Source organism: Coregonus lavaretus (assembly GCF_964263955.1).
Source record: "Coregonus lavaretus genome assembly, contig: SUPER_35_unloc_2, whole genome shotgun sequence".
NCBI classification, from domain to species: Eukaryota; Metazoa; Chordata; class Actinopteri; order Salmoniformes; family Salmonidae; genus Coregonus; species Coregonus lavaretus.
Window position 1 is genome coordinate 2769162 of NW_028167180.1, and position 14708 is coordinate 2783869.

Sequence of the window (14708 nt, forward strand, 5' to 3'; positions counted from 1 at the left end):
TCATTTTGATAACTACCCACTGGGCAAACAACATCATTTCAACATGGATAATTGGGTAGTATTTGGTTGAGACGTTGATCAATGAGATTACAACCTACATTCACCCACTCAAAAACACAGCCAAAATGTAGTTTATATCCCAATGTGTTATCACTATGCTTTCAACCATCTAAAAGCACAACCAAATTCCAATGGGAATACAATGTGAGATATTTTGTTTATTTATTCAACACAAAAACAGTGGCGCAGTGGTCTAAGGCACTGCTTTGCAGTGCTAACTATGCCACTAGAGATCCTGGTTCGAATCCAGGCTCTGTCGCAGCCGGCCGCGACCGGGAGACTCATGGGCGGCGCACAATTGGCCCAGCGTCATCCAGGGTAGGGGAGGGAATGGCCGGCAGAGATGTAGCTCAGTTGATAGAGCATGGCGTTTGCAACGCCAGGGTTGTGGGTTTGATTCCCACGGGGGGCCAGTATAAAAAAATATATATATGTATTCGCTAACTGTAAGTCGCTCTGGATAAGAGCGTCTGCTAAATGACTGAAATGTAAATGTAATAGCCTAACCTAGTGACCTGAATTGCAGTTGAGATTACATTAAAAGTATATGGTGCAAGTTATCAATGCCATTCGAGATTCTACCAGATTATTACAGCAATTGTGAAGATCTGCGATGACCTTTGCATGCTATCTTAAACATGCAGACTTTATATGATTACATAAGAAGAAATGTATAGTTACAGTAACCTCAACATGTGGCCATGGATGTGTTACTCATTTTAAGGTTGAACGTTACATTAAGATACCTTTAGGCTATGTACTGTATTACAAAAGTAATATGGAATTGTGTTTGGTTGACAAGGCAACCAAATATCAACATTAATGCTAGAATCCTTAGTTGCTACATCCATTTTGGGACTTTTAAAGTAATTATATATACCCATTGATTTTTGAAGAATACACATTATAAAAGCATCAAAAGCTTAGTTAAACTGTTGTACCCCATAAGAACCCAAAATATTAGCTTGTTTTACTCCAGTGTTTGAAAGCAATTTAAATGTAAACAAACTCTGTATAGCCTCAAAACATTGTCTATAATGTTGATTTCATGGATAGTCAGTCCTTGCAGCCATAGCTTTGTCTATGAATTTGAGTGGTTACATTTCTCCAGGCCCATCCCTCAGCTTTTTACTTAAACTGAGGCGGGCTGGTCTGCTTTGTTATTGTTTCAGTTAAGGATTCTAGCTTTAAAGGAGACGTAACTAGTTCCATTTGAACAAATGGCTTAATCCCATCCTTTAACTTTTGTTTTTGGTTGAGTTAAAGACGTCAAGTTAATAGGCTATTTATTGTATTTCAAAAGGAATATGGAATTGTGTTTGGTTGTCAACGCAATCAAATAGCAATATTTCAAGGTGATTTATCTTCTGCCTGGATAGTTCCATCTGTGCCACTGTCTTGGTTTAATTCCAGTTTGTCTACAAATTAATCATTGATGTGTTGGATTCACGTCTCCATCTCAACCAAAAATCTAAGTTAAAGAACATGACTAAATCAAACGTTAAATTCGCTTTAAATAAAGTTTGATGTGATTTAGTCCTATTTTTTTTACTTTTATGTTTTGTTCAGTGACAAATATCATAGCTAAGAAGGTTAAAACCCTGGGAAACAAAAGGGTAGATCAATTCTCCAGTAGGAGGTGCTGCCCAGCCGATTGTTTATTTATTCTGATAGTGGATATTACATTGAAGATCCAACATTGTTTTAAAAGGTACAAATTCAACATATTTTACAAAAGGTTTTTCTATGTTGAAATTTGGTTACCATGATGACAATCCTGTGGTATAATTTTTCTCCTGAAAACAACATTGTTGATTACGTTTTTCAAATCCAATGTATTTTCCATGTAGATTCCATGTCACAATACATTGACAAATTATGTTTAAATATAGTTGATTTAACCCGTTTTTTTCCCAGACAATACTTAAGTAGTGTACTTCCTTACTTGTGGTGAGGGTTGTTGACACCAGTGTACTTTGCATTCCATTCTTCAGCACAGTGTAGACAGTGACTGAGTATTGAGTCCCACTCTGCAGGTCAGAGAGAGTGATGATGTGTGAAGATGTGGAAGTGATATGTGGTTCTGTCCCTGGACAGTGGTAGGAGATCTGGTAATGATGTTTGGTTTGGTCCAATCCTGGTGGTTGGCTCCAGCTAACAGCAGCTGATGTGTTCTTCACTGAGTCAACATTCAGCTGGTCTGGAGCAGGCAGTACTAAAGGAAAATACATTACTGTTAGTGCTACAGTTTAACTCCAGAAATAAACTACAGGAGGAAAAGTAGAATAGTAGTTGAAAAGTAGAAAAGGTTAGCTTGCAATTCTTTTTGATATGGGAAGAAATAAGCTAAAAACAGAAGTCACAACAGAAGTTGTATTTGTAGTGTAACAAAAATTAAGGGTTTCTGCTATATTCATTTAGTAATAGTGTTTGCAAAAATAAATAACTATAAAACTGGTTTGGATCCTGGATGCTGATTGGTTGATAGCAGAGAGTAAAGCCACATTCATGTGCTAGTCGGAAGTAGGAAACTTGGACATTTCCGACTTGCTAACTCGTTGCAGAAAGATGAATCAACCAATAGGAAGCTCCACGTTCATTTTAACTCAGAGGTTCCTAGTTCCGACTATGTGAATGCGGCATTATTCCCCACAATCCCATGCTACTGTGCTAGGATTTGGTTTGTAACAGTTGGGGTTTGTCTAAACCTGGAGTTCCAGGTCTCAGGCAGCCTCTGGAACTGCCGTTCTGCTGCCAACAAAGCTGACTTCATCCCAGCCTATGCTAACCTCCATTCCCTCGACTTCCTGGCGCTGACGGAAACATGGATTACCACTGAAAACACTGCTACTCCTACTGCTCTCTCCTCGTCTGACCATGTGTTCTCGCATACCCCGAGAGCATCTGGTCAGAGGGGTGGTGGCACAGGAATCCTCATCTCTCCCAAGTGGACATTCTCAATTTTTCCCCTAACCCATCTGTCTATCTCCTCATTTGAATTCCATGCTGTCACAGTCACTAGCCCATTTAAGCTTAATATCCTTGTCATCTATCGCCCTCCAGGTTCCCTTGGAGAGTTCATCAATGAGTTTGACGCCTTGATGAGCTCCTTTCCTGAGGATGGCTCACCCCTCACAGTTCTGGGGGATTTCAACCTCCCTACGTCTACATTTGACTCATTTCTCTCTGCCTCCTTCTTTCCACTCCTCTCCTCTTTTGACCTCACCCTCTCACCGTCCCCCCCTACTCACAAGGCAGGCAATACGCTTGACCTCATCTTTACTAGATGCTGCTCTTCTACTAATCTCACTGCAACTCCCCTCCATGTCTCCGACCACTACTTTGTGTCCTTTTCTCTCTCGCTCTCCTCCAACACTACTCACTCTGCCCCTACACAGATGGTAATGCGCCGCCGCAACCTTCGCTCTCTCTCTCCCACTACTCTCTCCTCTTCCATCCTATCATCTCTTCCCTCTGCTCAATCCTTCTCCCTCCAATCTCCTGATTCTTCCTCCTCAACCCTCCTCTCCTCCCTTTCTGCATCCTTTGACTCTCTGTGTCCCCTATCCTCCCGGCCGGCTCGGTCCTCCCCTCCAGCCCCGTGGCTTGATGACTCATTGCGAGCTCACAGAACAGAGCTCCGGGCAGCGGAGCGGAAATGGAAGAAAACTAAACTCCCTGCCGACCTGGCATCTTTTCACTCCCTCCTCTCTACATTTTCTTCATCTGTTTCTGCTGCTAAGGCCACTTTCTACCACTCTAAATTCCAAGCATCTGCCTCTAACCCTAGGAAGCTCTTTGCCACATTCTCCTCCCTGCTGAATCCCCCCCCCCCCCCCCCCTCTACTCTCTCTCTGTGGATGACTTTGTCAACCACTTTGAAAAGAAGGTTGACGACATCCGATCCTCGTTTGTTAAGTCTAATGACACTGCTGGTCCTACTCACACTGCCCTACCCTATGCTTTGACTTCTTTATCCCCTCTCTCTCCAGATAAAATCCTGCGACTTGTGACTGCAGGCCGCCCAACAACCTGCCCGCTTGACCCCATCCCCTCCTCTCTTCTCCAGACCATCTCCGGTGACCTTCTCCCCTACCTCACCTCGCTGATCAACTCATCCTTGACCGCTGGCTATGTCCCTTCCGTCTTCAAGAGAGCGAGAGTTGCACCCCTTCTCAAAAAACCAACACTCGATCCCACTGATGTCAACAACTACAGACCAGTATCCCTTCTTTCTTTTCTTTCCAAAACTATTGAGCGTGCCGTCTTTAGCCAACTCTCTTGCTATCTCTCTCAGAATGACCTTCTTGATCCAAACCAGTCAGGTTTCAGGACTGGTCATTCAACTGAGACTGCTCTTCTCTGTGTCACGGAGGCTCTCCGCACTGCTAAAGCTAACTCTCTCTCCTCTGCTCTTGTCCTTCTAGACCTGTCTGCTGCCTTTGATACTGTGAACCATCAGATCCTCCTCTCCACCCTCTCCGAGCTGGGCATCTCCGGCGCGGCTCACTCCTGGATTGCGTCCTACCTGACCGGTCGCTCCTACCAAGTGGCGTGGCGAGAAGCTGTCTCCGCACCACGTGCTCTCACCACTGGTGTCCCCCAGGGCTCAGTTCTAGGCCCTCTCCTATTCTCCCTATACACCAAGTCACTTGGCTCTGTCATATCCTCACATGGCCTCTCCTATCATTGCTACGCTGACGATACACAACTAATCTTCTCCTTTCCCCCTTCTGATAACCAGGTGGCGAATCGCATCTCTGCATGTCTGGCAGACATATCAGTATGAATGACGGATCACCACCTCAAGCTGAACCCTGGCAAGACGGAGCTGCTCTTCCTCCCGGGGAAGGACTGCCCGTTCCATGATCTCGCCATCACGGTTGACAACTCCGTTGTGTCCTCCTCCCAGAGTGCGAAGAGCCTTGGCGTGACCCTGGACAACACCCTGTCGTTCTCCGCTAACATCAAGGCGGTGACCCGATCCTGCAGGTTCATGCTCTGCAACATTCGGAGTACGACCCTGCCTTACACAGGAAGCGGCACAGGTCCTAATCCAGGCACTTGTCATCTCCCGTCTGGATTACTGCAACTCGCTGTTGGCTGGGCTCCCTGCCTGTGCCATTAAACCCCTACAACTCATCCAGAATGCCGCAGCCCGTCTGGTGTTCAACCTTCCCAAGTTCTCTCACGTCACCCCCCTCCTCCGCACACTCCACTGGCTTCCAGTTGAAGCTCGCATCCGTTACAAGACCATGGTGCTTGCCTATGGAGCAGTGAGGGGAACGGCACCTCCGTACCTTCAGGCTCTGATCAGTCCCTACACCCAAACGAGGGCATTGCGTTCATCCACCTCTGGCCTGCTGGCTCCCCTTCCTCTGCGGAAGCATAGCTCCCGCTCAGCCCAGTCAAAACTGTTCGCTGCTCTGGCACCCCAATGGTGGAACAAGCTCCCTCACGACGCCAGGACAGCGGAGTCACTCACCACCTTCCGGAGACATTTGAAACCCCACCTCTTTAAGGAATACCTGGGATAGGATAAAGTAATCCTTCTACCCCCCCCCCAAAAAAAAAATTATATATATATATATATATTGTAAAGTGGTTATCCCACTGGCTATAGGGTGAATGCACCAATTTGTAACTCTGCTAAATGACGCAAATGTGCCCTTGAGCAAGGCACTTAACCCTAATTGCTCCTGTAAGTCGCTCTGGATAAGAGCGTCTGCTAAATGACTAAAATGTAAAATGTAAATGTAAACCTTTTTGTCTGCCTTTACGACCTGTGCAACAGTATCTACATTTCCATTAACTTGTCCAGTGATTTTTTGACAACATTTAGAAAGTTTGCATAGAAAATAGATGTGACAAGTGCCTGCTAGGGTGCGTTTCCATTGAACGACCCTGTCTTGATAAAACCAGCTTTACGTAATGACGTCACATATAAAACAAAATATTGTAGTAAAAAACGAATAATGCCGTGTTTCCATGCTATCATAGTTATTGGAAATTCCTTGTATCGACTGGGAAGTTTTACTTGAATGACCCTCCATGTTGGAATTACAAGTGGGGAAACTGCCCGAGTTGCTGAGTTGTGATGTTTCACCACTGACCTTTTAACTTTTCAACCAAAAGATGACAACAAAGAAAACATTTGACAACTACAACCTTGTCAATATGTATAATGTAGCTAGTTTGACCATATTGTCAATGTTAGGCATATAGCTAACTTTATTATTAGCAATGTTAGCTAGCTTATCAAGCTAGGTAAAATGTTATTGGTTGAAGAATTGTATGCCCTTTCGACATATCTGTTTCATGTCTCAGGTAGCCCACTAAAGCCAGCATGGATAGAATGCAAGAATTGACTAATATTTTCTAATAATTATCACAGTCTATATACCATAGTGAAACCATAGAATAGCAATAGAAATAGTAGTAATTTAATAGGATTTATATCAGTGAAAATTGCAGTCCTGTAGCGTAGATCTGAAATAATTGGATGTTGAAACTTGCAACCATCCAACCAGAAAAGCAAAGTGAAGCAATTCAGGCATTCTTGAAAGTTAAGACAATCCTTGTCCTGCAAAGAAACATTTTTATAGAAAAATGGATTTAGCAGTAAGCATTTAGAATTAAATGTAGACGGTGCTTCATAGTTATGCGATGACATCATGTGCCCCGCGTACCTTCAAATTTATTCTGCAATCATTATTTTTTCCCAAAAACACAGTTTCAATTAGAATGTTTTGCAATAAAGAAAGTTAGACAAAATAAAAATCCACCCGTCGAACGGATACAGAAGTTGTCGATCTTTAGAAAAATTTTCCTATAGCTGTTTCCATTACACATGTCGCAATGTTTTCATTTGCGACATTGCTTTTGTAGAATAAACACGGATCAACGCATTGTCTCATGTCAGATAGCGAGTTGATTCTACCTGCACTGATCGATTGAGGGACAAGCGTCTCGTAGGAGTGACGCCATCTGACATAAGACAATGGTGTCAATGCAAACCTGCCTACTGTTGCAATTATTTTGTGATCTCCACCGTGCCATAGCAGGCTAGCCTAGAGAATGAACATGAAACTAATAATTCACCTTGGAAACCTGTAAACACTCAGAATTCTATTAATTCATAGACCAGCGCAGTGCAGCTGCTACAAACACAAACAAAACATGGAGAAGTCCCCCCCCCCAAAAAAATAAATAAAAATACATTAAACAAAATATAAAAAATATAAAAAAACACAAAAACATTGTAAAGTGGTTATCCCACTGGCTATAAGGTGAATGCACCAATTTGTAAGTCGCTCTGGATAAGAGCGTCTGCTAAATGACGTAAATGTAATGTAAATGTAAATAATTAATTTTAACATTTGGGGAGACATGGATTTAAAAGTATGGTGGGAACAGGATATGGGAGGGGGAGGAAATCCCAAAATAACCAACTGGCACGCACAGGTGGAGATAAAGGGTTATGTAACCACAGCTACAGTGGCTTGCGAAAGTATTCACCCGCCTTGTCATTTTTCATATTTTGTTGCCTTACAACCTGGAATTAAAATTGTTTTTTTGGGGGGGTTTGTATCATTTGATTTACACAACATGCCTATCACTTTGAAGAGGCAATATATTTTTTCTTGTGAAACAAAAAAGCAGAAAACTTGAGCGTGCATAACTATTCTCCCCCCCCCTCCCCCCCCCCCCCCCCCCCCCCCCCTCTTCCTTTTCTCTGCTCATTCCAGAAAGGATTGATTTGGTAAGAGCTCTATATTAGAGTGCATAAGTAGATACCATATTGGATTTATTCAATATAGTGCTACATAACCCCCTGGAAAAGAGCCATAATTAAGCCAACACAGTCAAGTAGACAAACTGGGCTGAGATGTTTCATGGACTGGCTATGTGAAAAGGAGACAACTTTCTCTTTTGAGACAACTGCAAAAGAAGGGTTGAATAATATTCTGTGGGAGTTTTATGGCACTGTGAGGAATATTAAGGGTTAAATGTACGGGCTGAGCAGCTACACGGGTCTCTGTGCTGAGTTAAACCGCTACATAACGCCCCCCCTCTGAGCCTTTCCTGGTGTCAAATGAAAGACTCAGAGTTCACGACATCCAACAACATCGTAGTGGGCACCGTTAAGCAACTGCAGTGACAGGGGAAAGACAAGACAATGCACCATGCAGCCATCAGTGAGCAGGACTTCTAGAAGATAAAGAAGTCAACAGCAGTAGACCAACACACCTGGGGCTTGTAAAAAAAAGTGTGGTTCAAAATACAACTTTACAAGAAGAGGCAAGGAGGATAACTAACAACTGGCTTTTGCCCAGACTATATTTTCAAGAGTGATACATTGCATGCTGACAAATCCATTAGAGTGATTTGAAAAAATGTGACACTAGAAATAATCCTTAAGTAGGGTATTTCCTTACTTGTGGTGAGGGTTGTTGACACCAGTTGACTTTGCTTTCCATTTTCCATCACAGTGCAGACAGTGACAGAGTACTGTGTACCACCTTGCAGGTCAGAGAGAGTGATGCTGTGTGAGGATGTGGTAGTGATGTTTGGTTCTGTCCCTGGACAGTGGTAGGAAATATGGTAATGATGTTGGGTTTGGTCTAATCCTGGTGGCTGGCTCCAGCTAACAGCAGCTGATGTGGTGTCCACTGAGTCAACAGTCAGCTGGTCTGGAGCAGGAAGTACTAAGGGAAAATACACAACTCCAGAAATGAACTACACGAGGAAAAGGTTGAATAGTAGTTGAAAAGTAGAAAAGGCCAGGTTGCAATTCCTCTATGGGTTAGAAATATACTAAAAACAGAAGTTACACAAACATTGGATTTGTAACGTAACAAAAATAAAGAGTTTCTTGCATTGGAATTATATTGAATTCTACTTATATAATCACGCTATACCACAAACAAAGTTAAAATGTCGAGACTCTGAGATCATTGCATGCTTTTGAAATCTTTAGCCTCTCTGCTGTTCTGTATCAGCACAATGGACAGCGCCCTACAGCAATGCTGTTTTGGTAAAGAATACAGGCTGCAAGATAGATAGGGTAATTCACCTATTAAAAACAGCCTATGTGAATGCACCGTACACACAGCTGTCTTACCAAAATAATGCTAACTAAATGCTGAAAGTAGTATCCTAGTTATTCACGCATGCAAAGAAAAATACTGAAAAGTTTGGCTTAGAATACCAACACAACTGCAAATGTGAACGAATGAATGGGAACAGAACAAAACAGGGGTAACAAGTAGTAGGCCAAGTAACATTAATGTCAGATCGATAAAGGCATGACACCATCTATATTCAGGCTAGTTAGATTAACAGTAAACAAACGCAGTAAACAACAGGTGAATGGAGATCCAAAGAGCCAAAACATAGCCTACAGCCTATTACAGTGAGATGCAGCCAAGCACAGCTGTTTAGACAAATAAATACGCCTGTAGGCCCACTTCAACATGGACAATCATGCCACTCATGAGTTCAGCAACACCTTGTGAAATGGCACAATACACAGCTGTCTTACCAAAATAATGCTAAAACTTCACATTATATGTTACGAATTTGCTAGATGTACAGTATGTAAAGAATTAGCAAAACGGATAATAATTTTAATGAAAACATGTTGATAATCTTTTTTTAATATGTTGGAAACTGTTTTATAAAAGCAATAAGACCCTCGAAACCGGAAATTATCATGAATGTCACCCTCCTAAGAACAGCACTTAGTCAAGAGTTACTCACACTATAGTCCCCAGGTTATCATGCCTTATTACTTAAACATAAATGAAAAGAGTGGTGTGATTAGGAATCCTCTACACAATAAGTGTTTTACACTGTACTACTGATAAAGTTTTAAGCAAGCAGAGACAGATCAACTCCTTGACATAATGACTAACAGGAATGGAGGAAAGCATGAATTCAAATATGATAAAAAATACATTCGATTGATTTTAGCACCTAAGAGCACGATGAGATCTGGGGAATTCACCATCATATATATCTCCTCAGGGAAGATACTGTACCTTTACATTGCATGCTGACAAATCCATTATGATTATTTAATGAATATTACAGTGATTTTGACAACTAGTCAGTTTGACAACAGACATACAGTGCCTTGAAAAAGTATTAATCCCCCTTGGCGTTTTTCCTATTTTGTTGCATTACAACCTGTAATTTAAATGGATTTTTATTTGGATTTCATGTAATGGACATACACAAAATAGTCAAAATTGGTGAAGTGAAATGAAGAAAATAACTTGTTTCAAAAAAATCTAAGAAATAAATTACGGAAAATTGGTCCATGCATATGTATTCACCCCCTTTGCAATGAAGCCCCTAAATAAATATCTGGTACAACCAATTACCTTCAGAAGTCACATAATTAGTTAAATAAAGTCCTCCTGTGTGCAATCTAAGTGTCACATGATCTCAGTATATATACACACCTGTTCTGAAAGGCCCCAGAGTCTGCAACACCACTACGCAAGGGGCACAACCAAGTAAGCGGCACCATGAAGACCAAGGAGCTCTCCAAACAGGTCAGGGACAAAGTTGTGGAGAAGTACAGATCAGGGTTGGGTTATAAAAAAATATCCGAAACTTTGAACATCCCACGGAGCACCATTAAATCCATTATTAAAAATGGAAAGAATATGGCACTACAACAAACCTGCCAAGAGAGGGCCGCCCACCAAAACTCACGGACCAGGCAAGGAGGGCATTCATCAGAGAGGCAACAGAGACCAAAGATAACCATGAAGGAGCTGCGAAGCTCCACAGCGGAGATTAGAGTATCTGTCCATAGGACCACTTTAAGCCGTACACTCCACAGAGCTGGGCTTTACGGAAGAGTGGCCAGAAAAAAGCCATTGCTTAAAGAAAAAAATAAGCAACCACGCTTGGTTTTCGCCAAAAGGCATGTGGGAGACTCCCCAAACATATGGAAGAAGGTACTCTGGTCTGATGAGACTAAAGTTGAGCTTTTTGGCCATCAAGGAAATTGTCTGGCCTCTCATCACCTCGAGAACACAATCCCCACAGTGAAGCATGGTGGTGGCAGCATCATGCTGTGGGGATGTTTTTCATCGGCAGGGACTGGGAAACTGGTCAGAATTGAAGGAATGATGGATGGCGCTAAATACAGGGAAATTCTTGAGAGAAACCTGTTTCGGTCTTCCATAGATTTGAGACTGGGACAGAGGTTCACCTTTCAGCGGGACAATGACCCTAAGCATACTGCTAAAGCAACACTCGAGTGGTTTAAGTGGAAACATTTAAATGTCTTGGAATGGCCTAGTCAAAGCACAGACCTCAATCCAATTGAGAATCTGTGGTATGACTTAAAGATTGCTGTACACCAGTGGAACCCATCCAACTTGAAGGAGCTGGAGCAGTTTTGCCTTGAAGAATGGGCAAAAATCCCAGTGGCTAGATGTGCCAAGCTTATAGAGACATACCCCAAGAGACTTGCAGCTGTAATTGCTGCAAAAGGTGGCTCTACAAAGTATTGACTTTGGGGGGGGTGGGGGGGTGAATAGTTATGCACGCTCAAGTTCTGTTTTTTTGTCTTATTTCTTGTTTGTTTCACAATAAAAAATATTTTGCATCTTCAAAGTGGTAGGCATGTTGTTTAAATCAAATGATACAAACGCCCCAAAAATCGATTTTAATTCCAGGTTGTAAGGCAACAAAATAGGAAAAATGCCAAGGGGGGTGAATACTTTCGCAAGCCACTGTAATACTTTAGTAGGGTACTTACCTGTGGTGAGGGTTGTAGACACCAGTTGACTTTGCTTTCCATTTTCCAGCATAGTGCAGACAGTGACAGAGTATTCAGTAGCAGGTTGCAGGTCAGAGAGAGTGATACTGTGTGAAGATGTGTTAGTGATGTGTGGTTCTGTCCCTGGACAGTGGTAGGAGATCTGGTAATGATGTTGGGTTTGGTCCAATCCTGGTGGCTGGCTCCAGCTAACAGTAGCTGATGTGGTGTGCACTGAGTCAACATTAATCTGGTCTGGAGCAGGAAGTACTAAGGGAAAATACATTATTGTTAGAGCTAAAGGAGAAAATGTAGAATAAGGCCAGGGATAAACATGTCTTTGCAATCACTTATAATGTGGGAAGAAATAAGCTAAAAACAGAAGTCACAATAGAAGTTGATTTGTAATATAGCAAAATGTCTGTTCTGGTAAAGATGATGAACTGTAATAAGGTGAGGAGATCTCTTACTAGTGCAGATAGTTGTAGAGACAGGTTCACTCTCTTCCCCATTCTTCAGTACAGTTGAGACGCTGACGGTGTACTCAGTAACAGGCTGCAGGTTTGAGAATGTTTTGTGGCAGTCTTTAGTATTCTCTGCATGGAGGTCTGTTCCTGGGCTGCAGTAGGATATGAGGAAGCGTTGTGGGACTTTCTCCATTCCTTCAGCCTTGGACCAGTGGAGAGTGAAGGAGGTATGGTTCAAATGGTCTACCTTTAAGTCTCTGGGTGGAACCACTGGAACAAAAATCAAGATTTGTTGTAAGAAGATCTTCCTTGACAGATGAGTCCATAACAATATCGCTCTTAAAACACAACAAAGTATGTCAGTAAAACATGACTAAAACAAAACTCTTTACCTGTGGATAGGGATGCTGAGACACATCTGCTTTGTCTTCCATCTTCTCCCTCTGTAGCCACGTTGAACTGGTACTTTTCACCAGGTTGGAGACTGCTTATTTTAAGATGATACCCGCCTTTCACTTTTGATGAGTCCGTTTCCCCCAGGTCACAGCCCCAGGTCACTCTGAACTTGTGTGGTGCCTTCAGCCCCTCAGGAGAACCCCAGCTCAGAGACACGGAGTCTGATCTCACTGACAGGACCTGGATCTTCCCAGGAGGGGGCAGCACTGGAGAGAAAAAAACAGACTTAATTGGAACCACAAATGCATACTAATTTACTTATATCAGAATAGGAGTAAAAAATTATATCTTAAATACTTTTTTACAAACGTTATGTACATCATTGTTCACAAGTTATGAGCTATCACTAAAGATCTCAAAGAACAACTTTTGGGTTAATTCATTATTGATTGTACATGCACTTACCGTCGACTGACTCTGGCCTTTGGCGTTGCTCTCCATCAAAAGTCTTCAGCAGTGGAAACAGAGTAAGAAACAATCTTTTCATTGAAAAAACTAAATGTTTATGTTGCAAAACAAGAAATGACAAAGCTTGTAGCATGAACTTGAATTAACAGTATTAGCAAATCTTCTGTAATAATTACACTACATTGCCAATAGTATTAGGACACCTGCTCGTCGAACATCTCATTCCAAAATCATGTGATTTAATATGGAGTTTCCTCTAGATGCTGGAACATTGCTGCGGGGACTTGCTTCCATTCAGCCACAAGGGCATTAGTGAGGTCAGGCACTTATGTTGGAAGATTAGGCCTGGCTCGCAGTCTGCGTTCCAATTCATCCCAAAGGTGTTCGATGGGGTTGAGGTCAGGGCTCTGTGCAGGCCAGTCACGTTCTTCCACACCGATTTCGACAAACCATTTCTGTATGGACCTCGCTTTGTGAACGGGGGCATTGTCATGCTGAAACAGGAAAGGGCCTTCCCCAAACTGTTGCCACAAAGTTGGACGCACAGAATCGTCTAGAATGTCATTGTATGCTGTAGCTTTAAGATTTCCCTTCCCTGGAACTAAGGGGCCTAGCCTGAACCATGAAAAACAGCCCCAGACCATTATTCCTCGTCCACAAAACTTTACAGTTGACACTATGCATTCGGGCAGGTAGTGTTCTCCTGGCATCCGCCAAACCCAGATTCGTCTGTTGGACTGCCAGATAGTGAAGCGTGATTCATCACTCCAGAGAATGCGTTTCCACCACTCCAGAGTCCAATGGCAGCTTTACACCACTCCAGCCGACGCTTGGCATTGCGCATGGTGATCTTAGGCTTGTGTGCGGCTGATCTGCCATGGAAACTAATTTCATGAAGCTCCTGACGAACAGTTCTTGTGCTGGCGTTGCTTCCAGAGTTAGTTTGGAACTCGGTAGTGAGTGTTGCAACTGAGGACAGACAACTTTTATGCTCTACGTGCTTCAGCACTCGGCGGTCCCCTTCTGTTGTAGGCTTGTGTGGCCTACCGCTTCGCGGTTGAGCCATTGTTGTTCCTAGACGTTTCCACTTCACAATAACAGCACTTACAGTTGACCGGGGCAGCTCTAGAAAGGCCGAAATTTGACGAACTGACTTGTTGGAAAGGTGGCATCCTATGACGGTGTCACGTTGAAAGTCACTGAGCTCTTCAGTAAGGCCATTCTACTGTCAATGTTTGTCTATGGAGATTGCATGGCGGTGTGCTCGATTTTATACACCTGTCAGCAACGGGTGTGGCTGAAATAGCCGAATACACTAATTTGAAGGGGTGTCCACATACTTTTGGCCATGTATATTCAGTGTATACTCAGGTATAATGAGGGGGGGAATCAACTACCTGTCTTCCTGTTTGTTTTATCTCTTCAATGATCAGGTCATGACCTTTGTGCTTTGTCACTGAACACTCAGCAACATGTCTTCCATGAAATCATCAATATGAAATAGTTTTCAGAACAAGTGGTATTTTATGGAGAAA

General features: G+C 42.7%; 1 protein-coding gene across 1 annotated transcript in view; it reads right to left on the reverse strand.

The window, feature by feature from the left end:
• The window catches only part of LOC311110135 (interferon-induced very large GTPase 1-like), a 68922-nt gene that overhangs the window by 5650 nt on the left and 48564 nt on the right, over positions 1-14708 (reverse strand). Inside the window, 2 exon segments of the mRNA XM_084188699.1 lie at positions 2006-2275; positions 8499-8768. Of these exon segments, the coding sequence (XP_084044825.1) occupies positions 2006-2275; positions 8499-8768 (540 nt within the window).